We start from the raw sequence: 27401 nt of genomic DNA, 5'->3' as shown, positions 1-27401 counted from the left end.
AAACAGCCCGAGTGAATAAGAATGTGTAGCTTCCTGTTTAAATGTACCGCCTGTCGTCATATTTTATTGTTCTCTTTTTCACACACACTACCAATCACCAGCAGCTGTCAGTTACTCCGATCTCTATTTATAGTTGACGTTGTGTTTTACCGATTTCTTACTAAACATTTCCTTATTTTCTCTGAATCACTTGAAGTAATTCGTGAGTCAAGTCCCAGAAACTTGCTTAGAATATCCATATTTCCATTTTCACGGCTAGAATGTACTTTTCGGTACTCGCTCAGATGATCTCGAAAACAATATTTTTATATAATTATAACGAACGGTTTTGAATGATGACGACCGTACGTAAATGCTGTCTCTGTTTCAGGATATATATCGCCGTGAATTACCTAGAAGGATACGCGTATCACCGTTATCAGCGTCATTGATATTACTGAGCTGAGCCAGAGCAGGAATGTCATTACTTCGACACGTGAAAATGTTTGAGGATCCCTCGCGGACTTAAACAGTTCTCACAAGCAGCAAGCTACAACTTCTAGATTGCCAGATTACCAGGTCTCATTTACATCATAGCCAGAACTTTATATTCCTCCAAGATGCTGATTTATCTCAGTCTCAAATGCAGAAACGCAGTTCCGTGTTTTGTCGCAGATTTTCTCATTTCTGATTGGTAGAATGTGTGGCCTTGTCCTTACCGTTTGCACTCAGAGAAGATGAACAATTCCGGTGGGGATAAAACCGCACTTGTTTGGTCATCCCATCCTCCTGAGACACATAGGAGGTCATCTCTACTCTCTGGTGGGGCCACACAATTTTACAGCCGGATGGCTTCCCTGATGTGGGAGAGCTGTTCTCTATTGTGTGGGCTGAAAACTTTCTTGTGAGGACAAAACGGAAACCAGATTTTGAGAAGTACCGAATGCGTCTCACAGTGGACAAAGACCAAGTGTTCGTAAACCTCCGCTGAGAAACTCCTTGGTGTGTTTTGTAGTTGAGTTTATTAAGTTATTTATTTAAATAATGCAATCATATATTCAGACGATCGGAATTAGGATTCCTCGGTCTCAAGAAGTGCACAACACCTTGCAAATATATAGATCTTTTTGTTCAGCAAATGTCTACAAAGCGGAAAAATCTGCGAGGACTGGAGGAAATTTAGAATAAAGACATGATATAAAGGAAGGGACAAGCCGACAAACCAATCTCATAACGAGGGATTGCTCTGGAGTATAATATCAGAAGGACAAACGAACTTCACTGACCATCAAATATAAGAGTATCAATTCAGATTAAGAAGGAAACGATCACCTTCACAGGCTATAAAATGTCTACAAGAAGACATCTGGGCGGCTAAGACACCCCAAAGGCCAATACTGTACAGTTTTCACAGACTTTACAAAGGCATTCGACATGTTGGACAGGAACAGTATGGACCCCATGATAGAAGACAAGGCAATTGTCAAACTCATAGGAAACTCCTATCACAAAGCAATGTAGCGATAAACGACGGGATAAGTATATCAAAAGAAATCCTTCAAACAAATTGAGTAATTCCAGGTGACCCTGTTAGCCCCTCCTGTTTAGCATTGCTACATCTGACGCAGAAAATCCATTGAAAATCTGAAATCGGTGTCGCCCTATATGTATCCTCATGACATGGTCCTAGGTTCGTAGACCGAAAATGACCTTAAAGAAGCCTTAAACAAACTGAACATTTGAGCTGAAAACAACAAATTCGTCATAAACCAGGAAAAAGTATACATAAGGTTTTTCGAAGAGGGGCAGGTTACCGACCGAAGACAAGATATTACTGGGAACAAATACTTAGGACTAACTCTAGAGACATCAGGAGCGTCATACAGGATCCACATCAGGGAAAGAGCGATAAGAGCTATGACTCTGTTCAGCGCTAGAATAGTACCAATTATCACGTACGACTTGGAACTGATCTGGGAATTTCTAAAGACAATAGAAAAAGTAAAAGTCCGCTTCCTAAAATGAGCCCTCGGAATTGCAAAAAAGCGCCCTCAAGGCTTGCGTATGAACCTCCTTCAATGAGGACTTGAAATGTCATCAACCAGCCAAGAAAATATTTATTGACCCTCCGACGAGACAAGCGGACGAATGTAGAAGAGAATTTCTACTCTACAGATGCCATGATTGATAGAGGATGGACAAAAGGAAACCACGACGTGCGTTCTGCACTGACAAGCCTGGCGATACGTGGATACCACCACAGAATATGCAAGGATACGAAATACAATGAACCCAACAAGGACTCTTCGTGTAGTTTGTGTGACAAATAAAACTCCTCCTGTTGCAAGAATCGCAAGAGAACACTACTATATTATACCAGAGAATAAACACCCACACTTCCCTATGTGCATTTGTATGCTCTTATTAATTAATTAATTAATTAAAAGTGCCCACATGTCTCGTCGTGAAAGTATAATAGATATGTAGTGTTCCTAACTTCGTCGTAATCGCCAAGAACTCAATGGTGTCTCTCTCTACTCGAACGTGAACAGTAATTTACAAATTGAGATGCTAACACTTCAGAGACATATGAAAGTTGTGTGGCAATATCATCCATATCCTTGATAACGACTACGGAAACTCCTCAGCCTCAGACCAAGTAGTGACATCGTCGATAGTAAGACGACCAAAGCCAACTTCGCTGTTCTAATAGTCTCTGCGATTTGATCCCGGAAATGTTTTCTTCTGAACAGATGACGTCTAGACGTGAACCGCGGTGACTTCACTTGACCTCAGGTTAACTAATCGATACATATGTATTTGCTCTCTTCACCTTCACATCATCGACTCACGAAGCAGTTTCTACTTTCTGGTGCGCTTGAATTTTCTTATTTTTTGTGATATTTGAAGCCATCTCCTTCCCGTTTCTTCTCAGTTATAATAAAAGTAAGTGCTCGAATTTGTTGTGAATCTCACTCTGCTCTCTTTTCAGCTTCCTTATTGCAGCTACTACAATTTCCGCTTCTCTTTGAGTCAGCGACTTGCACGTTTCGGATCACTGTATTCCCTGCAGCCACCAACAAGTACAGTAGGACACTATCACTCCACTGGGGTGATATTTGCATTGTGCCTTTGTGTATTTCGTTCATCGCAATTATGATTCTCATCGCTTCACTTTGGCTGACTTTTGGGTGGTTCACTGGTTTGTATTGACTTTAGATATGTTTGTGTCTGTTATAAAATGTGTACTACGGGTGACAGATCGGGATGGGCATAGTTTCGTCAGTGGGCGTGCTCAATGAAAGTAGAAAAATTACAGATGGGAAGGAACCTCCTAGAAAACCATCGCATGAAGGAGTCTTGTTTATCTCTGATGTTACTCAGTGGAACACAGGATGGCACGTTACGATATGCAGGTGCTACCAGCACGCCGAGTGCTAGAGATCGGTGGCTGTGAGGAACCTTGACCAGATCTTTCATGTATTAAATCCTTATTTTGTTTGTCATTCAGGACGATATTGAAATAATGAGAATGTTTCCACAGTTATAGACAGACGATCACTTCTGCGAAGTGATTGCCTCGTGTGATGATGTGCACAGCTACAACGGCTCTTCTGTTGCCTTACACAAAGTTACTGAGGAAACGGGAATCATTGGCATCAGTTACACATTACAAGATCTCGAACTGTTAAGTGTTAAATACTATCTCTCAGTGAATGGATCATTCGCACTATGCAAACCATGTTATCTCCATAGTATATATTAACCCGCGAGGACTGGCGCATGGGTGTTTCTGACCCGAGGCTTAAATATTAGCCTATAATTCTGATTTGGTCATCCCTCGTTTCCTGTCGCCTTCAGTACCTTCCTTCCTGACCTTGAAGTAAATCCTGAGAAAGTTGACATGTTATAGCTTTGTCATCACCCGAGTTATTAGTGTGTTACTCTCCGGCGGGTCAGATTTACCCAAGGCGCCAGTCCTCACGTGACTGTTCTTTGTTGAGCAAGCATTCCTCGTTCCCGCCGCCTCCTGCTCGGTCAAGTCAGTGCTTATCTTGATAGCTGTGGCGATGGATTGGAATAAGGAACAAGAACGTTTAAAACTGCTAATTGATGAAGTATTTCAAGAAGATGAAGAGGAGGAAGGAATCGGAGGACAGGCAAGTGAAAGTGAAGAAGACTGTGTGTCAGAAAGTGAGCATAACACTGATAGTGAGGCAAGTGCTGAGTCGTGTGATAGTGAGAGTGAAATTACTGATGAATTCAGTGGTAACGTAATTTTAGGCAAGGATAAAACTACTAAATGGAAAGATACACCATGTCAACCACCAAATGTACGTACAAGGGCGGTGAATATTGTGACTCACTTGTCTGGAGTGAAAGGTAAGGCAAAACATGTGAATTCTCCATCTGATATATTTTACTGCTTCTTCACTGAGGACATGATTAGATCTATAACGAAATATACAAATTTATATATAACTAAAATACAGCCTAATTTTGAAAGACAAAGGAATGCCTCCCTCACAAACCCTATCGAAATAAAGGCTTTGCTCGGATTGTTGTTTCTTGCCGGAGTACTGCGATCGTCCCACTTGAACTGCAGGGATCTGTGGAATACTGACGGTACAGGAGTGGACAGATTCCCCGCAACAATGTCCATGTACAGATTCCAGTTCCTCTTGAGATGTCTCCGGTTTGATGACACTGAAACTAGGAGCGAAAGGAAACGTATTGATAACCTTGCACCAATTCGAGATTTATTTGAAGAATTTGTTGTGAACTGTAAGACGAATTATTGTGTTGGTGAATATGTAACGATAGATGAGAAACTTGAACCTTTCCGTGGAAAGTGCAAATTTAAGCAATTCTTACCATCAAAACCTGCAAAATACGGAATTAAGATTTTCGCACTTGTTGATGCAAAAACTTTTTACACGTCAAATCTTGAAATTTATGCCGGAAAGCAACCAGAAGGCCCTTATCAAGTCGATAACTCCGCCATGGCTGTAGTGAAAAGGTTAATTGTTCCAATTAGTGGCACCGGTCGCAATATAACGTGCGACAATTGGTTCACGAGTGTCCCTTTAGCAAAAGACCTGCTGAACAATCATCGGCTTACTTTAGTCGGAACGATACGTAAGAATAAAAAAGAAATTCCTCCTAGTTTTGTACAACACAAAAGCAGACCACAGTATTCAAGTAAATTCGCATTTGATAATCAAGTGACTCTGGTATCACACGTTCCGAGGAAAGGAAAGACCGTGCTGCTCCTATCAACAATGCACCATGACGCAGCCATTGATGGTCAAACCGGTGACAAACAGAAGCCGGAGATGAACACATTTTACAACTGCACAAAGTCTGGCGTTGATGTTGTTGACGAGCTTTGTGCAACATACAACGTTTGACGTGTGAGTAACCGCTGGCCACTAACTGTATTTTATGCCATGCTGAATGTAGCTGACATAAATAGTCTCATTATCTATCAATCAAAGAGACCTGATAAGGTAGTTAGACGAGCTTTCCTCAAGCAACTGTCTCAGGAAATGGTCCACGAACACATGAAAAGCCGAGCCGTAATGGAGAACCTTCCTCGTTCGCTGAGGTCGAAGATAGCTGGATATGTAAGCATTGAAACTCCGATGACAGGACCTCCAGCTAAAAAAGGCCGAACAAGATGTGGGTATTGCCCTTCCAGTGCTGACAGGAAGACGAAAACTGAGTGCAGCAATTGTGAAATAATGATCTGTGGTCAACACACCGCTCCCATGTGTCTCCAGTGTGCGAGTATCGCTACCAGCCAGCGTGAATAAAAGGACACATTTTGGACAGCCATGAATTCTTGAGAAATTCTGGTAACGATTTGTGAATGACTGAAAACACTTATTGAGACTTGTGCTATATGTTAATGTGAATATTTCTTTAAATTGTTCATCCTAAGTGACTGAAATTTAAGATAAATACTTTCCTGTCGTTATTAAGGTCTATTTTACTCTTCATGCAATAATTGTATTTATTTTCCATATTATATTGAATAAATTTTTAAAAATCACATTAAACAATTTAGAATAGTTTATTAGAACAGTCTAGGCACAATTCATTTTATACGTAGTGAACAATGGCTAAAAATAAAATTTAAAATTCCGGGTCAAATACACCCATACGCCAGTCTTCGCGTTACATTTTTTCGCGCCAGTCCTCAAGGGTTAAAGACTATTAACATACATACATACATACATACATACATACATACATACATACATTATCATTATGGACTGTTATGCCTTTCAACGTTCAGTACTTCCAGGGGTAACGACTATCTGTCTTTTGTTTCATAAATACATTAACATGTGTGGTTCTTATTTCCAATTACTTGTCGTACAGCACTAGTCGTTTATAATGTTGTGAGTTTCTGACAGCACGGCGCGATTCTTACTAAGTGGACATTTTAGGTCAACAGATGTATAACAAGGCACTGCCACAACTTCTTCAGACGACAGTGCTCCAGGCATAGTGGATTTGATCTTGGTTTGAGGAGCATCAGCATGTACTTCAACTTCTTCTCTGGCCTATTCAATCACTCGAACCACTGTGGTACGTTATAGCGACAAGACTTCATCGTCTCTGAGGCAGCTTGATCAATATTTCATGTCGGCATTTGTTACTTATTACTATTTTTAATTACTGGAATGTGGTATGGTGGTATTTGTATTTTATGAGGAACTAAAATTGGGCAGCCATCCACTAATGGAGCAAAAGAATGAAAAGTTCTGACACTTCGAGAGATGAAGGTATCGGCTAAAGAAAGGGAAGGGGGAGATGAAAGTCTCCTCAGGTATCGAAAATGTAATAACGCCGTGGTCGGACAAGAACGAGAGTTAACCAAGGATAGATGAAAGTGAGGAGCCTGACAAAATTATGTGGAAGTAATGCCAGGACTCAGCTAACTTCCCCACGGTCACTAAGTCACGCTCCAAAATGAAGAGCTCATTGGGCGCATTTTGTTATCCCCTTACGATTGGCAGGGAATACCATGGATGTATTCTATGGTCTCTACGCACGGGGTCGTACTTATCGGGAAAATAAAACAACAATGTTGTCGCAACCCCAAAACACACGAATAAGAATTACGAAACTTGAAAATGTTGAAAATATACCGAAAGCGATGACTGTGTCTTATAAGGGACAGACTATTTATTAATAGAATTGTAAGAATAAGTACATCAAATCAGAATTGAAATACCGCGGTGCGTAATGATAGGGAATACAATTCAATATAGAAGAGCGGAACAGAATGTGGAAATGCACGTAATAGAGTCCAGGTGCAGGAAGAAGTTGACTGGCAGCACACGGCGTATCGACATGAAGTACCAGCTTCGTAACATCAAAGTTATCGGATTGAAAACTGGAGCACGAGATAACATCCAAGACTTCTTTATAAATTTCCACAAAGTGCTTCAGCTGCCTGTGAAAAGCGTACATAAAATTGACATTGCTCCAATTCGTGGATCTGTGAACATATTCCGATCTCATTTACACGGACCTGGTTGACTTCATGATAGCAATATGTAATACCAGTTTGACGAACCGCTCACGTGGTAAGTTGTTGCCATCAATAGAAATTATTTTTAGAATAAGATTACTGGTGGCTTAACAATGCAGTCAAGTAGATCAGTGAATATTGTTTTAATAGGAATACCACTGGGAGACCATCCTCTATTAACACCAATGAGAAGCGGTCCGGCACTTCTAAAAATTGAAGGTACCGGAAAGATAGAGAAGCCCCACGACGGTCGTGATTATGAAAGACTCCCAAGGACATCGGTGTCGGACTAGAACAAGTGTTGACCCAGAGAGGTCGCACAAGAAAGATAAGAAAGAGGAGCCTGATAAGAATTTAGTGGGGAAAATGCCAGGCTCAGCTAGAGGAACCGTGGTCGTCAAAACACGGTCTCAAGTGAGATCCAGTGGTTGACCTTTTAGTGTCCTCTTACGACAAACAGGGGATAACGTGGATGCTCTTCTTAACTCCCAAATCCACTGGGGGTCCTGAAGGCTGAGGTTCGAATCCCGCTCTATACTGGGTTGATATTTTCATCCAGAAATGCGCGTGTTGTCAGGAAGTCCATCTGGCCGTAAATCTGAGGCGAAAACCAAAATGAGCCTGGGGTGTTCCAGTGACCTCGGAAATAAATGGGATAACCTGAAGAAAGATAAAGTGTTATGGATCGAGTGTACGACACTTGTGTCCTGTGTTTCAGGTGAGCCTGCTCTCAGCAGTTGGTGGTCGCCTGGTGAACCGGATAACAGAGCTGGTAGGAAGTGCGCCGCTGCTTACGTCAAAGGTCTGCTGTTGAACATCGATTGTGCACAACTCCAGCCCTTCATCTGCGAGATCCCGCTGTGAACATGTACAGTGTTGGTGTACAATAAAGATACTTGTTAATAAGTCGTGAAGTTCTTTCCCCTGTTTCAACACTAACTACAGGGAAACTTTACAGAACAGCGAGGTCATCAGTCGTGTATGTTCTACGTTCCTCTAAAAACAATAAGGTAATCAGACATCAAATAATCTACCTTTCCTTAAAAAAATCAAGGTCATCGGACATGTAATGTTCTACATTCCCTCAAAAGATACAAGGTCACCAGACATGTACTATTCTGCCTTCCTTTAAAAACAGCAAGGTCATCAGATATGTAATGTTCTGCCTTCCTTTAAAAACAACAAGGTCACCAGACATGACATGTTCTATATTCCGTTAGAAACAACAATGTCATGAGACATGTAATTTTCTACCTTCGCTTAAAAACAAAAAGGCCATCAGACATGTGATGTTCTATATTATGTTAGAAACAACAAGGTCATGGGACATCTAAAGTTCTTCCATCCCTTAAATACAACAATGTCATCAGGCATGCAATTATCTACGTCCCTTAAAAACAACAAGGTCATCACACACATAATGTTCTTCCTTCCTTTAAAACAACAAGGTCACTAGACACGTAATTTTTAGCCTTCCCTTAAAACGACAAAGTTATGAGACATGTAATCTTCTACCTTCCCTTAAAAACAACAAGGTCATCAGAAATGTAATGCTCTACCAACCTTTAAAAACAACATGGTCACCAGACACATGATGTTCTACCTTCCCTGAAACTCAGTAAGGTCATCAGACACGTAACGTTCAGCTTTCCCTTAAAACAACAAAGTTATGAGACATGTTATCGGTTACCTTCTTTTAAAAATACAAGACCATCTGGCATATGTATTGGGCATTGAGGTTTCACGCCATTGTTGATAGAAGTGTGCAACTGCGGTTTTCTCTACTGTCTCTCGACTCGTTCGACACTTTACTCAGGGACCGTCATCATTCTGGAGCTCAAATGTAGAGCTGACAGTTTACGTACAGCGATGGAACGACTGCGAACAGAGCGGCATTCAGTAAAGATCTCCATGATTTTGAACGTAATATACGAACCGGAAAACGCATGAGGGACATGAAGTCCCCGCAATCCCCCCTGTTTTATGGTGAAAATACCACCAGGTACCGTTCTGAGACATTCCCAGGTAAAAATAAAACACGGCGACTGAGTGGTACTGTCGAGGAGCAGCCTCCTGAATTGTGATCCACGGCAGACCGTCACACACGTCAAGAAACCTCGCTCATCGAAGGCCCGCAAAAGTCTTCCATTATCCATCCCTACAGGCAGCTTTCAGAGGCCATTTGTTGGGCATAATCTTTACCTGGCTTGGCAATTGGAATCCCAGTGCCCTTACGCCATATGCTGTTGATCAGTCACTCAAATGGTTATGATTTTGTACGGCCCAGGAGACGCTTTGCTGCACTCCTCAAGTCCATCTCCATGAAGGGCGCCTGAGATGGTGTGCCACAACCTCGCGCTTTATAGCCAAAACTGAACATACCTGCCGAAAGTGACGGGAGATGGAGATGAGTAGGTGAATTGTGTACTCCGACGATACGCGGGAGTTCTGCCCACACTTGCGATGATGGAGAATGTGCCGTCACGGAAGACACATACTATACCTGCCATCTCGAATCCTTTAGGCCGTAGGTGTTTAATTGCTATATGTTTGGTCATCTGACTAATTGCGAGAGATGCCGGAGGATGAAACACTTGTTTGCTCTGCCGCAGTTGCAATTCCCATTGTAAGAAATCCAGCGTTGTTTTCAACAGACCCGCAATCACTTGGCGTTTGGAAAATTACGGCCAGTTTTCCCATGAGGCAGGCCGTGTTTCGACACTTCGGACTGTCTTTGTTATCGCCAAATGGTCACGATCCATTTGCTATGGTGATGTTATCTGAGTTTGCGTTACATTGAAGAGCTAGAGAAAGAACGCAACTGGAAAGTTCTCCAGTGTAACTACGGGGGATCCAAGACGAATTACGTACTTCAGGTTTCAAGTCAAAAGTAGCACAACCTAAATTCAGCAAATTGCCTAATCATTTGCTTGCATCACTGAAATCTGCAGGACTCCCAAAGTGAGGGCTCTTCAATGATGAAAAAGATGAAATTATTTTACTTTTCTACTTAAAACTAAGTTAGAACTGTTGGTCTTGTCATTCCGTTTTCCTGCCACTTACTGACTCAGTTGATTCCATGGAGCCTTGAGGAACCTGAGGAAGCCTTTCCTTGACCTTCAGGTAGACAGTGGTCATGCGGGAGAATTATATTTCCTTTTTGGGTTGATGTGTTTAGGCTTGAGTAAGCCGGTGCTGAGATGCACAGTTCCACTGACTGAACTCTCGCAATGTTCTCGTTAGAAGAATTTTGTACCGTCTTTTTGACGTTGAACATTGCTGGGTTTAGGATGGTTCTCTATCATTAAGCTGACAGACTTCCACTTTGCAGCTTTGCTACAGCCTCTTGAGCTTCTGCGGGGCAATGTACGTCTGACACTAAAAGGACACTCATCAATTTTTATTGGCATAGCAATAGTCAAATGGCAGAATTAACGGCCTGGTTGTGTCACACCCCCTGTGGGTGGAGGCGATTGATAACAACCAAGTTAATCCTACCTTTCGTAAGAGACGACTAAAAGGAGCCCTAGAGGTTCTTGATTTGGGATCGCTGGTTGACGACCATTGTACACTTAGCTGAGTTCTAGCACTGCTTCAACTTACTTTAGGAGCTCTCCTCACTTTCATCTGTCATACCCACCTTCCTTGGCCAACACTAGTTATTTTCTGACCCCTTAGGTATTAGGTATCGGAGCCAGCGGTATCTTTCATTTTCAAGGCTTCGTGGCCCGTGTCTTTCTTTCGCTGATACCTTCATTTCTCTACATTATCAGTTTAACTTCTGTTTAGTGTTAATAGAGGGTGGTTAAATTATAACTACCTCCACCACGACCACCACCACGTCCAACACGACAACCTCCTCCTCCTCCACCACCACCACTACCACCACCACCCCATGAAGCAGAGTTTCCACGCTTAGCACAGATGGAGGATTGTTGTGTGTCGTTATTGTAACAAAAGTAAAACCAACGTCTTCTACTTCAGCACTGACTTTCTGTCGGATTGTCACTGAAGAATTAGTGAACCTGAATGTTACTTAGCTCTTCTGGAAATGGTTCATCTTGAGCAGATGCCGAAGTAGAGCTTTACGGTGGTTTTGCGGGGAACTGTGATCAGAGACACATTCCGGACAGAGGTTTAACCAGCCACAAAACTCGGTTCTGACGGATATTTCACTTTAACATCTGCTTAACGTGTCCGAAGGCAGTGACTTCTATCTGAAGCACATCATTGTTTTCGGAAGCAGTTTCTAATGTATTTACAGTCACGTCGTGCCTTTTCAGTTTCTGGAATGTCCGATTTTGTCCGAGTGTGCAGTTTTCAGCATTCCCAGCAAAGACGACACATCACATGACACAGGTGGTGATATTAGCGCTGCGCCCTGAACCATTAGTCTCATGGAAACCGAGGATTTTATTACTCTCAGTGGAACACAGCTGTTTTCTAGCGGGATCGTCTATAATATTGCAGGTCTAGATCCAGCTCCTAGTTGAAGACAAGCAGATGATCTTGCTTTGTGGAGCAACAGGATCAACTTCCAGCCAAGAGCAAACAGCGACCCCAGAAACAACTGCCATATTCTGAAGAGAGAAAAATTGCATGGATCTACTGTGCGACTATTGGTGGCGGTCTGGTGAGCCGGATAACAGAGCAGCTCCTCAGGGCTGCGGTCTCGATCTTTAGAATTCATTTTCGTTTTTCACAAGATAATCTCTGACATCTGGGGTCTTTGTGTCGCTGTGATGAATTGTTACATATTTCTATTTAAAGGGAAACAATTAATTTTTATGAATCCAACCTTGTGCGCCGCAGTAACAGAGAATGTATACACAGCAGACAGGTCCTAAATACTTTCAAAGTTGCTTTTTCGCTAAATAGCAAACGGTACTTTCTGCGAGATTCCTCTGCAAGCAACACATCTCTTCAGAACTAATAACAGCTCAGTTTGTAATGAAGTACACATGTCTTGAGCTTTCCGCCTACAAATTGTTTAAAACTGGTGTCACGTTTCTATGTAGGAAAATCAAAGTTTCGCTCTGTACGTCTCTCAGTCACGGCCGTCCATCATCGGTCTCATGACTGACTGAGATCAATGTTCTAGCGGTGAGGCGTTGAACACTTGCCCGTAGGCCTGAGAGGAAGGCTGTTATGCTACCGTATTGAGGTGTGGTGTGTAAGGTGTCCGTGTATTGTGCGACGTGTGGGCAGTAGAGTGGTCCTTAAAACCCATACTTAACAGTATTGACATTGACATCTGCACTGTGGATAGGTAACAGTCCGACCATCCATTCTAATCTTACATCGCAGACTGCACGGTTGTATGTAAACATTGTCTGACGATCCATCTTATCTCCACATCACAGCCTGTACAGTTTCTTGGTAACAATGTCTGGCCGTCCATCCACATCTTACATCACAGCCTGTACAATTACTATGTAAAGTTGGCTGGCATCCACCCATACTTCACATCACAACCTGCACGGTTACTACGTGACATCTTCTGGCCATCCATCCGAACTTCATGTCACTGCCGGCACATTTGCTAGGTGAGAAGTTTTGGTCATCCACCATACTCTACATCACAGGCGGTACAGTTTCTTTGTAACACTCTCTGGCCATCCATTCATACTTCACATCACAGCCTGAAAGATTAATAGATGGCACTTTGTGGCATCCATCTGCACATTACAACAGAGCGTTCAAAGTAACCAGATAACTATTTATAGCCATCCACCAGTTCTACTCGTCACAGCCTCATGGTTACTGGGTAACATTTTCCGGCCATCAATCCATACTTCGTATCAAAGCCTGTACACTTAGTAGGTAACACTGACTGACCATCCACCATACTCCATATCAGAGCTTGTACAGTTCCTCTGTAAAACTTTCTGGCCATCCAACCATACTGCACATTTATGAGTCCGTACAGTTTCTAGGTAATATTGTCTGGCCGTCCATCCACATCTTATATCAGAGCCTGCGCGATTGCGAGGTAACAATGTGTGGCCATCCATTCAAACTTCATATCAGAGCTTGTACATTTCCTTGGTAGCATATTCCTGCCATCAAACCATACTTCACATCACAGCCTGTACGGTGGCTAGGTAACATTTTGTGACCATCCATCCATACCTTATATCACAGACTGCACTCTTGCCAGGTAACACTCTCAGGCCATCCATCCATACTCCATACCACAGCCTGTACAGTTTCTTGGTAATATTTTCTGGCCATCAACACATATCCCACATCACAGGCTGTACAATTTCTTGGTAACATTATCTGGCCATGCATCCATACTTCACATCAAATCCTGCATGGTTGCTAGGTGACATTGTCTGGCCATCCACCCATACTTCACATGACGGCCTACACAGTTACTAGGCAACATTCTCTGGCCATCCACCCATATTCCACATCACAGCCCATGCAGTTTCTTGATAACATTGTGTGGCCATCAACCAATACTTCACATCACAGCTTTCATGTTTAGTATTTAATATTTTCTGGCCATCCATGGATACCTTACACCAGAGCCTGCACGGTTGCCAGGTAACCTTGTCCGGCCATCCACCCATACTTCAGATCAGAGCCTGCACAGTTACGGGCGATCAACCCATACTTCATATCACAGATTTAATGCTTGGTAGGTAACATCTTCTGCTCATCAATACTCAGCCTGCACGTTTGTTAGGCAACGTTGTCCAGCCATCCATCCATACTTCATAACACAGCCTGTATTACACTAGGTAACATTTTCTGGCCGTCTATCCGTAGTTTACGTCACAGCCTGTACTGTTACTATGTAACATTTCCTGACCATCTATCCATAGTTGGAGATGTGTGGGATCTGGTAAATGCAGCACGGGTGAAGTTTAAGAAAGCGGAGATTGTTATTAGTGGAATACTGTGTAGGAGGGATACTGACTGGAGGGTGATTGGGGATTTAAATGAGACTATGGAGTGGGTATGTGGGAAACTGGGAGTGAAATTTCTATATCCTAATGGGTGGGTAGGAGATAGGGATCTGCGCTCGGATGGCCTTCATTTAAACCGCAGTGGTACGTACAAGTTAGGAAATTTGTTTGGAAGGGGAATAGGGAGGTACATTCGGGGAAACAGGATGGCCTAGGGAGCGGTGATAAGGGAACAGGGAACTGGAAATCAAGTAGGGATGACATAAAATTGTTAGTGTTGAACTGTAGAAGTATTGTAAAGAAAGGAATAGAATTAAGTAATTTAATAGATATATATTTACCAGATATTGTAATAGGAGTTGAATCATGGCTGAGAAATGATATAATGGATGCAGAAATTTTCTCACGGCACTGGAGTGTGTATCGTAAAGATAGGATAGGAATGGTGGGAAGGGGGAGTGTTCATTCTGGTGAAAGAAGAATTTGTAATCTACGAAAAAGTTAAAGATGAGACACATACAATTCTAGGTGTAAGGCTCATTTCTAAAGATAATAGGCAACTTGATATATTTGGAGTGTACAGATCGGGAAAGGGTAGCACTGATGCGGATTCGGAATTATTTGATAGGATAGTCAGCTATGTGGGAAACGACATGGAAAGAAATGTGATTGTAGCGGGAGATCTGAATTTGCCAGGTGTAAATTGGGAAGGAAATGCGAACGACAGGAAGCATGACCAACGAATGACAAATAAGTTAATATGGGAAGGACAGCTGATTCAGAAAGTGATGGAACCAACCAGAGGGAAAAATATCCTGGATGTCGTGCTGATAAAACCAGATGAGCTCTATAGGGAAACTGAAGTAATAGATGGTATTAGTGATCATGAAGCTGTTTTGTTGTAGTTAAAAATAAATGTGATAGAAAGGACGGTCTTAAAAGTAGGACTGTTAGGCAGTACCATATGGCTGATAAAGCAGGCACGAGGCAGTTTCTAAAAAGTAACTATGATCGGTGGAAAACGGTAAATAAAAATGTAAACAGACTTTGGGATGGGCTTAAAGAAATTGTTGAGGAATGCGAAAACAGGTTTGTACCTTTAAGGGTGGTAAGGAGTGGTAAGGACCCACCTTATTATAATAGAGAAATAAAGAGAGTAAGAAGGAGGTGCAGACTGGAAAGAAATAGAGTTAGAAATGGCTGTGGAAGTAAGGAAAAATTGAAGGAACTTACTAGAAAATTGAATCTAGCAAAGAAGGCAGCTAAGGATAACATGATGGCAAGCATAATTGGCAGTCATACAAATTTTAGTGAAAAATGGAAGGGTATGTATAGGTATTTTAAGGCAGAAACAGGTTCCAAGAAGGATATTCCAGGAATAATTAATGAACAAGGGGAGTGTGTATGTGAGGATCTTCAAAAGGCAGAAGTATTCAGTCAACAGTATGTAAAGATTGTTTATTACAAGGATAATGTCGAGATAGAGGAGGAGACTAAGGCCAAAGAAGTAATAAAATTTACATATGATAATAATGACATTTACAATAAGATACAAAAGTTGAAAACTAGAAAAGCGGCTGGAATTGATCAGATTTCTGGGGATTTACTAAAGACAATGGGTTGGGATATAGTACCATATCTGAAGTACTTATTTGATTATTGCTTGGTCGAAGGAGCTATACCAGATGAATGAAGAGTTGCTATAGTAGCCCCTGTGTATAAAGGAAAGGGTGATAGACATAAAGCTGAAAATTACAGGCCAGTAAGTTTGACATGCATTGTATGTAAGTTTTGGGAAGGCATTCTTTCTGATTACATTAGACATGTTTGTGAAATTAAAAACTGGTTCGATAGAAGGCAATTCGTTTTTAGGAAAGGTTATTCCACTGAAGCTCAACTTGTAGGATTCCAGCAATATATAGCAGATATCTTGGATTCTGGAGGTCAAATGGACTGTATCGCGATTGACTTGTCTAAAGCATTTGATAGGGTAGATCATGGGAAACTACTGGCAAAAATGAGTGCAATTGGACTAGACAAAAGAGTAACTGAATGGACTGCTATATTTCTAGAAAATAGATCTCAGAGAGTTAGAGTAGGTGAAGCTTTGTCTGACCCTGTAATAGTTGAGAGGGGAGTTCCTCAGGGCAGTGTTATGGGACCTTTATGTTTTCTTATATATATAAATGATATGAGTAAAGGAGTGGAATCGGAGGTAAGGCTTTTTGTGGATGATGTTATTCTCTATAGAGTGATAAATAAGTTACAAGATTGTGAGCAACTGCAACGTGACCTCGAAAATGTTGTGAGATGGACAGCAGGCAATGGTATGTTGATAAACGGGCCTAAAAGTCAGGTTGTGAGTTTTACAAATAGGAAAAGTCCTCTCAGTTTTAATTACTGTGTTGATGGGGTGAAAGTTCCTTTTGGGGATCATTGTAATTATCTAGGTGTTAATATAAGGAAAGATCTTCACTGGGGTAATCACATAAATGGGATTGTAAATAAAGGGTACCGATCTCTGCACATGGTTATGAGGGTGTTTAGGGGTTGTAGTAAGGATGTAAAGGAGAGTGCATATAAGTCTCTGGTAAGACCCCAACTAGAGCATGGTTCCAGTGTATGGGACCCTCACCAGGATTACCTGATTCAAGAACTGGAAAAAATCCAAAGAAAAGCAGCTCGATTTGTTCTGAGTGATTTCCGACAAAAGAGTAGCGTTACAAAAATGTTGCAATGTTTGGGTTGGGAAGAATTGAGAGAAAGAAGAAGAGCTGCTCGACTAAGTGGTATGTTCCGAGCTGTCAGCGGAGAGATGGCGTGGAATGACATTAGTAGACGAATAAGTTTGCATGGCGTTTATAAAAGTAGGAAAGATCACAATATGAAGATAAAGTTGGAATTCAAGAGGACAAACTGGGGCAAATATTCATTTATAGGAAGGGGAGTTAGGGATTGGAATAACTTACCAAGGGAGATGTTCAATAAATTTCCAATTTCTTTGAAATCATTTCGGAAAAGGCTAGGAAAGCAACAGATAGGGAATCTGCCACCTGGGCGACTGCCCTAAATGCAGATCAGTATTGATTGATTGATTGATTGATTGATTGATTGATTGACTGACTTGATTGATTGATTGATTGATTGATTGATTGATTGATTGATTGATTGATTGATAGTTCACATCGCAGCCTGCAAAGGTACTATGTAACATTGTCTGGCAAACGAACCATAATTCATATTATAGCCTTCGAGTTTGGTAGGTAATATTTTCTGGCCATCCATCGATACTCCATATCACAGCCTTCACGTTTGGTAGGTAATATTTTCTGGCCATACTTCCATAACTAACATCACAGCCTGCACCGTTAGTAGACAACATTGTCTGGCCATCCATCCATACTTCACATCACTGCCTGTAGAGATTCTTGGTAACCTTTTCTGGCCAACCACCTATGCTTCACATCACATCCAGCATGGTGGCTAGGTATTATTGTCTGGCCATCCCCTTCACATCACGTCCTTAATATTTGCTACGTAACATTTCCTGGCCATCCATTCATCGTAATACCACAGCGTGCACGATTGTTTGGAAACATTGTCCGGTCATTCACCATACTCCACATCACAGCCTGTACATTTTCTCTGCAACATTGTCTGGCCATGCATTCATACTTCACAATACAGCCTGTATAATTTCTAGGTAACATTGCCTGTCCATGCATTCATACTTCACAACAAAGCCCGTACAACTTCTGGGTAACATTGTCTGACCATTCATTCATACTTCACAACACAGCCTGCACAGTTTCTCTGTAACATTGTCTGCCCATTCATTGGCATTGGAATAGTCAAATGGCAGAATTAACGGCCTGGTTGGGTCACACCCCCTGTGGTGAACAATTTCTGGGTAACATTGTCTGTCCATTCATTCATACTTCACAACACAGCCTGCACAGTTTCCCAATAATATTGTCTGCCCATTCATTGGCATAGGAATAGTCAAATGGCAGAATTAACGGCCTGGTTGGGTCACACCCCCTGTGGTGAACAATTTCTGGGTAACATTGTCTGTCCATTCATTCATACTTCACAACACAGCCTGAACAATTTGTAGGTAACATTGTCTATCCATTCATTCATACTTCACAACACAGCCTGAACAATTTGTAGGTAACATTGTCTATCCATTCATTCATACTTCACAACAAAGCCCGTACAATTTCTGGGTAACATTGTCTATCCATTCATTCATACCTCACAACACAGCCTGCACAGTTTCTCTGTAACATTTTCTGCCCATTCATTGGCATAGCAATAGTCAAATGGCAGAATTAACGGCCTGGTTGGGTCACACCCCCTGTGGTGAACAATTTCTGGGTAACATTGTTTGTCCATTCATTCATACTTCACAACACAGCCTGAACAATTTGTAGGTAAACTTGTCTGTCCATTCATTCATACTTTCCAACACAGCCTGTACAGTTTCTGGGTAACATTGTCTGGTCATGCATTCATACTTCACAACGCAGCCTGCACAGTTACTACTGCATATTGTCTGGCCATCCATCCATAACTTGCATCACAGCCTGCAAGTTTGCCATGTAATATTGGATGGTCATCCATCCACACTTTACATTACAGTCCGCGCTGTTCCTAGGTAAAATTGTCTGAGCATCCATCCATACTTCATATCACAGCTTTCATGTCTTGTAGGTAACAATTTCTGGCCATTCGTCCATCCTTCATACCATAGGTTCCGCGGTTACCACGTTACATTCTCGGGCCATCAACGCATACTTCACATCACAACCTTCAATTTTGTAGGTAATACTTCCTGGCCATGCATCCATACCTTACATCACAGCCAGAATTGTTACTGGGTAAAATCATCTGGCCATCCAAACATACTTCACATCACAGCCTGCGCAGTTACTGATAACTATGTCTGTCCATCGACCCATAGTTAAAATAACATCCTTATTGTTTGCCAGGTGACATTTTGCGGCCCTCCATCCATACCTTACATCACAGTCTGCACGGTTACTAGGTAACTCTTTATGCCATCAATCCATACCCCACATCACAGCCTGCAAGTTTGCTAGGTAACATTGTCTTGCAATCCATCCGTACTTCACGTTACAGCCTGTACTGTTTCCTGGAAGCATTTCCCGGCCAGCCATCAATACTTCACATCACAGCCTGTACAGTTGCTAGAGTTACGCATTTGTCGACTTATTTCTGATGATCTCCGGCCATAAGACTTTTATGTCCAAAGGAAGTACGAATATAATTTTTAAAGGTAAACAACTCCATCTTGAGCTAACACGATACATATGTTTATTATTATCATCTTTATTATTAATACTTGGAATTAACTCTCCTGTGGTCGCGCGAAGGAAAGTAACGTCAGTGGTCGCGCGGATCACAATGGTGATCCATACTTTCTTTGTGATATGAGGCTGTTCTGTGCTACTTATTCAATGAATATGATTGTGCATTGTGAAAAGAACTCTGTTTTCTGTACAGTGTAATATTATTATGTGTGCATTTATAAGAGACACCTGAAAAATTATTGGCATTGTGATTTGTCTCACTCACTCCCTCCATTACCTTCCTCAATGCCTGGTTCATAGATTTATTTTCTCACAGTCATCCAATTTGCTCCTATATACCAATAAACTCATGACACAGGAACTGAGATTAGACACTGTAATAAGAAACGAAAAAAATTAAAGGAGTCACGCTAGTGGTCGCACTGATCACAGTTGTGATCCACAAGAATAAATTGTTTTATAACGCAACAGCCATCAGTTAAGGGTTAGCAGACTACTGCTTGTCAGAGAGGGGTCGAGGCGTGAGGGAGGTACACAGATGCTCAAGATCAACAGTCATAACAAACTGCTACCCGTAACCTTCGAACATTCGTCTGAAATGAAATATGTGTTTGAGTGATATAGCAAAATGCCTACATTCACGCTTAATACTTAATAAGTAATATTTTCTGGCCATCGATCCATACCTTACGTCAGTGCATGCTCATTTACTTACTAACTTTGTCTGGCATTCAATACATACTTCACATCACAGCCTGTACAGTTGCTTGAGTTACACAACAGGTCAACGTTATGAGCCCAAAATCAAAGTGAAGTGTAGGCGAACAATCGAACTCCTTGAAAACACTAGTTGGGCTCGTGGCCCGACGATACAGAGGCTAACTACTGAAGTGACTAGCTGGAGAAAATCTTTACGTCACAGAATTTAAAGATTGAAAAGGTTACATAATTCTAGTCACCTCAAAATCAACATGAGAGGGAAGTCGAGAGAGTGACAGATTCTCTATTCCCTAATGAAGTTTAAGTTATATACAGCTGTTAGAAATTTCCTTTAGAAGTAGAACTTAACAATTTATGATACATTGTTCAATTCAGAAACCTTCCCTTCGAGTTAGCTTTCACTTAATACGGATGGACTGTCATTACTTGTAGATGCTCGACGACTCGATGATGGGCGAGGCCCCGCCTCCTTTGCACACACACACACACACACGCTAGACCAGAGCGATTAGGAAGACAAAGTGGCTCGAAAAATGGGTAGCTTATACACTCAAGAAGAAGGTTCCCGATAACACTGGGGTAAAGCCCGACACCCCCCCACCCCAATTCTTATTGGATAATTTTCATAGGTACATGAAAATCCCTACTGGTTCAAATAAATATATACATTTCCTATTGTCAATATTGGAAGTCGGCGGTCAGAGACAGAAGTGTAGTAAACCATTGAACAAAACAACACAAAACGTAATCAACTCAGTTTTAGAAACCTAGGAAAAACAAATATCTTCAGATTTTTTGTACTTCCTTTTTAATAGAGACATCTATTGGGAGAAGTCCAAATTTCTTGCACTAATTGTTGCCATCTACAATTTAAGATGTCATTCTACAATGCGCATGATTTAAATGAGCGGGGCAGGTGTACCCACCGGTACTCATATTTCATGATTTTTGTATCAAATATTGTAAATTGAACATTATTTCACTTTGTGGACAAGGCGATATTATTCTTAAACTTCAATCATCGGTGAATCACCTAGAATTATACTTCAATGCTACCTTCAGAGCATTAATACACAGAGTGAATGTTGCAGCGTGAGGCCAATATCATTATCAGATCATCGGGGATTCGAAATAGGTTCTGAGGGGATATATGGTTAATTGTCAAACAGTGGCATTCGAAAAGGTCATGAATTCGGAACATGGGAGGTACTTACTTAGCTGCTCTGGTTAACCGTAAATTACAATGAAAACCGTGGACAAAAATGGATATTTACAGCGGAAGTCCTTCCTGAAGGTGACCTACCATAGATTACAATCTCATTATGATCGTATTACCTACTAATTTCGGCTTGGTAAAGCCACATCTGAAATGGGCCTATAAATAGGAACCGCTGAAGAAAAGAAACATCCTGCTGGTAAAATGTGGTGTGGGAAATTAAGAATTGTTTGTACTGAATTTGGCTTCATTTTAATTCCCACATCATGAGCTTCGTTATGAAAACATTCCGGTGAGAAATGCTTCGAGCATAATGTTGAATGCTTGCCAGGCAAGAAATTCTCCCATCTTAATGCAATTACCCATATTCTTCCATGCCTCATTAGCTTGAAAACTGAAATCAATTAAAGCACAATATTCATAATTACAGCACCCGCAAAACTGAAACTGTAACAAAAAAAATAAATTACACGTGATTTATCGTATTGTACAGACACCTGAAACGACTTTATAAAGCATATAATCCTCTCACACCATCGTAGTTTGTCATTACATACGAAACCACAGATTAATTTAGGTAAATGTTAACCTTCTGCTCCCATCGAATTGAGCCTCATTTGATCATAATAAATCTTTATTGAATATAAAAATGTGAATTGTTTCATACAGCGAAATTCATTGCTCTTACAGCAGTATTTTGACAAAGTCCGCCAAAAAATATCCTTAAGTCACTCAAGTTTCTTAAAATCACCTTCTGTTTGGGGCAATAAAACAATTATCTCGGCGTAAAACAGCTCACTTTCTACTTTCTAGATAGCGTAGAAAGTAGGACAACCCATCCAGACGTGTGGGAATTCTCCGCTGGTTGCGACACAAGGAACCCCTGAGCAACGAAGAGAGAAGTTGGAAATACCTTCCTGAAACCCCTAAAAATGAAGTGAAATCGTCCAGACAGACAATCATCAAAATACCTCAGCCAATGAAAATTCGCCATTCTAAGTATTTCAGTGTATTATTAGTCACTATAGGCTATCAATCAGAAGTTACAGATAATTTTGTGGAAATAATACTCCGATTTATAAAGCGTAAATAGTGGAGGAAGAAAATTTATTAGATGTGTAGCCGACAGTTAATGGAGTGAAGCAAGGGACAATCAGTATTGCCGCCATTTCTCAACCACGTCACTCAGTCCGAAATATTCCAACCCAAGCCGTCAGAATTATTTCAAATTCAGTGATCAACTTTGCAACCACGATACAATAATGGAACCGCTATATTGGAATGTTCCAAGAAAATGAAAAGTTAATAACCCATGATGTAAAATTATAATTTATTATAATGCAATAATTGGTGACACTAAGTGTCAGTCATAAACATTTAACTGGTGGTTATTAAACTATTGTAATGCACTTTACATCAATGATGATCGAGATAACAATTAAGGCATTGTCAAATGTAAGATGAATTAGTAATGTGATAGTTAATTAATTAATTAATTTTATAAAAGTTCATAATCATTTAGAATAATAGTAAACCTCTGGAAATCTTCCAAGCTGGCATTAGAACAAGATTTCAACACGTTTCCAGCTTGATAGTCTATGTTTATATTGTATTTTATCAGTCAGTAGAAGTAGGGGAGCTGTGGGCGTCCCAATCCACCTCGTCAGCATTATTTTTGCTGAGTCAGCACCCGAGGTCATTGACTCGGAGATCATTGACCCCGGTCACGTGACTATGACGTCATCACCACGTGCTATTGTTTGTAAACAAAGCCACGTGCTTTTTTGACAGCCACGTGCTTTTTGACATCTATCTTCAAACAACAACGCATCGCTAACCTCACTGCTGCCATCCTGACGGGCTTAAACCTGAGTGCTGCCAACTAAATCTCACTAGCGCGAGATTTGAATCGGTAAACAAAGCCATGTGCTTTTTTGACAGCCACGTGCTTTTTGATAGCTGTCTTCGACAACAACGCATCGCTAACCTCAGTGCTGCCATCTTAACGGGCCTAAACCACAGTGCTACCAAATTAACCTTACTAGCGCAAGATTTGAATCGGTAAACAAATTCACGTGCTTTTTTGACAGCTGTCATCCGTCATCTTGCATCGGTAACATTAGTGCTGCCCTCTTTACGGCACTAACCCTTACTAGCGCGTGATTTGAATCGGTAAACACAGCCACGTGCTTTTTTTCGACGGCTGTCATCCGCCATCTTTAATCAACAGAGCACCGTGATGCTATCTTTATCGTAGTAGGGAGCAATTTCGTCAGCTGTCATCGGCCATCTTTAATCAACAGAACACCGTGCTGCCTTCTTTACGGCACTGCGGGCAATTTGAAAAGTTCCGTTAGCTGTCATCAGCCATCTAGCATCACGAAACTCAGTGCTGCCCTCTTTAGCTTCTTACTTTTGAAATGTGGTGGCGATAAATTCCACGTGCTTTACAAAGCCACGTGCTTTTATGACAGCTGTCATCCGCCATCTTTAGTCAAGAGAGCACAGTGCTGCACTCATTAGCTACTTACCTTTGAAATGCGGTGGCGGCAAATTTCACGTGCTTTACAAAACCACTTGCTTTTTTGACATCTGTCATCCGCCATCTTGCATCTCAAACCACAGTGCTGCACTCTTTAGCTACTAGCTGAATTTGTAAACAAAGCTACGCGACTTTTTTTGATAGCTGCTACCAGCCATCTTGCATCGCTAACCTGAGTGCTGCACTCTTTAGCTACATACCTTTAACATGTGGTGTCGGACAATTTGAAAAATCCAATTTGACAAGCTGCCATCTTTAATCAACAGAGCACCGTGCTGCTATGTTTAGGTACATACCTTTGAAATGTAGTAGCGGGTAATTTGAAAAAAACCTCCGTTAGCTATCAACATTAAACATTAGTGGCATACGCGAACCTAACCTCTCATCTACCATCTTGAAGGAGACTATCCTTAGTTTACGACAAGATGCCCTTCCCAATGCTAATTAGCGCAAGATAGCGGTGGCTGTTATAGCTACCTCCTCCACCTCCACCTCCTCCTCCTCCCCTACCTCCTCCGCCCCTTCTACCTCCTCTCTCAAGGCATAGCTTTATCGAACATGCATAGCGAAGGCAAGAGTGTGCTGCGATAACATCATTGTGCATGATTAGACTTGACTACATACTACTGTTCAAACATACTACAACAAGTGTTGAGAATACAAAATCGCATACTATAGTTCGATGTTGTAGAACACTGCATTGCAAGACTAGAATCAAACCCTGTTCAGAAAAAAAATCCTTTCTCATACTACTTACTAAGCTGCTCTTTCTCCTTTTTCGTCAAGGCATAGCTTTATCGAACAAGTTTAAACATGCATTACTGTAACGACGTCAAGGTAAGAGTGTGCACGTGCTGCAGCGATGACGTCATTGTGCATGTTTAGACTTGTACACATACTGCTGTTCAAAACATAACATAACTAGAATTACATACTATAGATGATGTTCAGAACACTGAATTGTGAGACTAGAATCAAACACTGTGTAGAAAAAATAATTCGCAACATACTTACTAAGCTGCCTTTCTGAGAAGATAAGAATTTGCTAAACACATTCTTTCTTGACATACAGCCTCTTCTTCTCTACTTATTTACAAGTTTTATCTTGAATCATTCGTCGTGGTGATGTTTGTGTACGTCTTCGCTTCTCGATGCAATTCTCATATGTACAAGATTTAGCTTACAATGTTCCTGTACTTTTTGTATGTACAAGTTTTAGTTGATGCTGTACCCCCATGGAACACTGGTAAGGGAATCGCTATCCCATACACGTTTGTCGTCGCAAGGAAGCAATGAACATGTATTTTGTTCGATCGTATACACATGATGTTTACGTGATTGAATCCTTTCTTGAATACATAAAGCGGCATTTATAGAGGTGAGTACATCGCGATAGTGTTGAAGGTGTAAACAGCTAACGACGAGTTTGGCTTTCTTAACAGACTGCGAATTTTGAGTGTCGTAGGCATACATTTTTGGTGCTAAACCAATAAACTCAGTCATGATATTCATGCCGCATTCATCTTTCATAAGCCCTATGACTTTCTTGTTTTGCGGTCGAATGTTAAACGGATTACTAGGGGAAAAGGAAGAAGTGTGAAAGTATTGCGAATGATTTCGCTTCACATCGTAGACGTCTGTCTTCCGAATATGATAAATGAAACTATCTGTATCCATATACAAAAGTGTAAGATCAGAAAACTGTTGCTTTGCAAATCCATAATGAAAATCATACATTATTAATTTTGAAAAATCAAGTATAGCCATTCCCAAGGCTTGGCATAGACCATCTCTGGTTTTTCATTTCAACAGAAATATCCATAACATGATAGGCTTTGAAATTTGGTTTTAAGATGTACTTGCGCGCGCCATGCCGGCCATCCCACTGATTAATTAAATAAATGTCGCGATGTTTGCGTACATTTTCCATGCTTTTGCTATAGATCGGGTTATTCATCAGTTTGAAAAATGTACTCTCAAATGTTGTTGTAGCACGTAGACGATGTTCAGTATTCAAATCCATGTACGGTTTAAGCCATGCTTCCTGCCTAAACGCAATGATACGATGAATACACTCTAACTGTAAGCCGTATTCGAGACATTGAACAAGACATTGTATGTGAATAGCATAGCGCTTTTTCGAAAAAGATTGGCTAGCAGTTTAGTGTGTTTCGACGTATCGTTAGGTGGAATCATTTTTTCAACGCAAAAAGGAAGGTCAGAATGTGAATCATGCAGATGAGAAGGGTATGCAAGAGAAGCTTCCAGCACGTAGCCACGATGAGGATCTTTTGCAGCCTCAAAAACATCTAAATGTTGAATTTCAGTTTCTGTTAGCCATACAAAATTTGTACACGGTAATGGCTGTGACATGACCCACCCATACAGATTATTGACATCGAAATACATCAGGTGAGAATCTTCCTTCTCTGGATTATAGTTGTCGAGGTAGGGATTATTCGCGATAGCATGCCTGTTGACAAGAGAAACGAGTCCGCCGCGAATGCCGCGTTCAAAAAACAAAAGCATGTCGACATCCGTTAGAAGATCAAGTTGAACACCGGTAAACTTGAACATCGCATCCCACGACCGACCTGGTGCTGTGTAGTAATAGCAAGGGTCTAATCCGTAAATAGGTAAACATATTTTACGAAACCTCTTGAACACATCACAGAGTAAAAGTGTATCTATCTTCAAATACAAGTCAGCATATTGACCTAAGATCTGTAGCTGAAACACTGACCACACCTGGCAGGCATGCAAATAGTCTTCATCAGAAATAGATACCGTGGGCTTATCGTATGACGATGAGCTGAGTGACAGCGTGCTACATTCACTTAACACACTTGTAAATGCAGACTGAGGAGGTAATTTTGTTTCTTCTAATGTTTGAAAGCTCTGAATGTAGTCATAGGGCAGAACCCCTTTCCTCAGGATCTGGAAAATACTCACGAATGTACTTCAAGTCGTCGCTGGAAATCCCACTTACAAGTGTATCAAGTAAAAGTTCATAAATTTGTAGGAATCTCGAAAGCGAATGCTAACATCGCCTACACGATAACAGAATGAAACAAACCGTTCATGATTTTGCGTAATCAAAGTGAACTTTGTACAATTTAATTGCCCAAATTCACGAACGATATAG

At 41.1% G+C, this 27401-nt stretch overlaps 1 protein-coding gene across 1 annotated transcript in view; it reads left to right on the top strand.

Annotated features, from left to right (window-relative positions):
- LOC137503296 (hemolymph lipopolysaccharide-binding protein-like) overlaps positions 1-8389 on the top strand; it is a 47930-nt gene extending 39541 nt beyond the window's left edge. The window contains exon 6 of the mRNA XM_068230845.1: positions 8244-8389. Within this exon, the coding sequence (XP_068086946.1) occupies positions 8244-8389 (146 nt within the window). The remainder of the gene's footprint in view (positions 1-8243) is intronic.
- Positions 8390-27401: the final 19012 nt, after the last annotated feature.

The sequence above is a fragment of the Anabrus simplex genome, chromosome X, assembly GCF_040414725.1.
Source record: "Anabrus simplex isolate iqAnaSimp1 chromosome X, ASM4041472v1, whole genome shotgun sequence".
In the NCBI taxonomy this organism is placed as follows: Eukaryota; Metazoa; Arthropoda; class Insecta; order Orthoptera; family Tettigoniidae; genus Anabrus; species Anabrus simplex.
The sequence above is the reverse complement of the archived record's forward strand: the minus strand, read 5'-3'. Positions and strand labels throughout refer to the sequence as shown.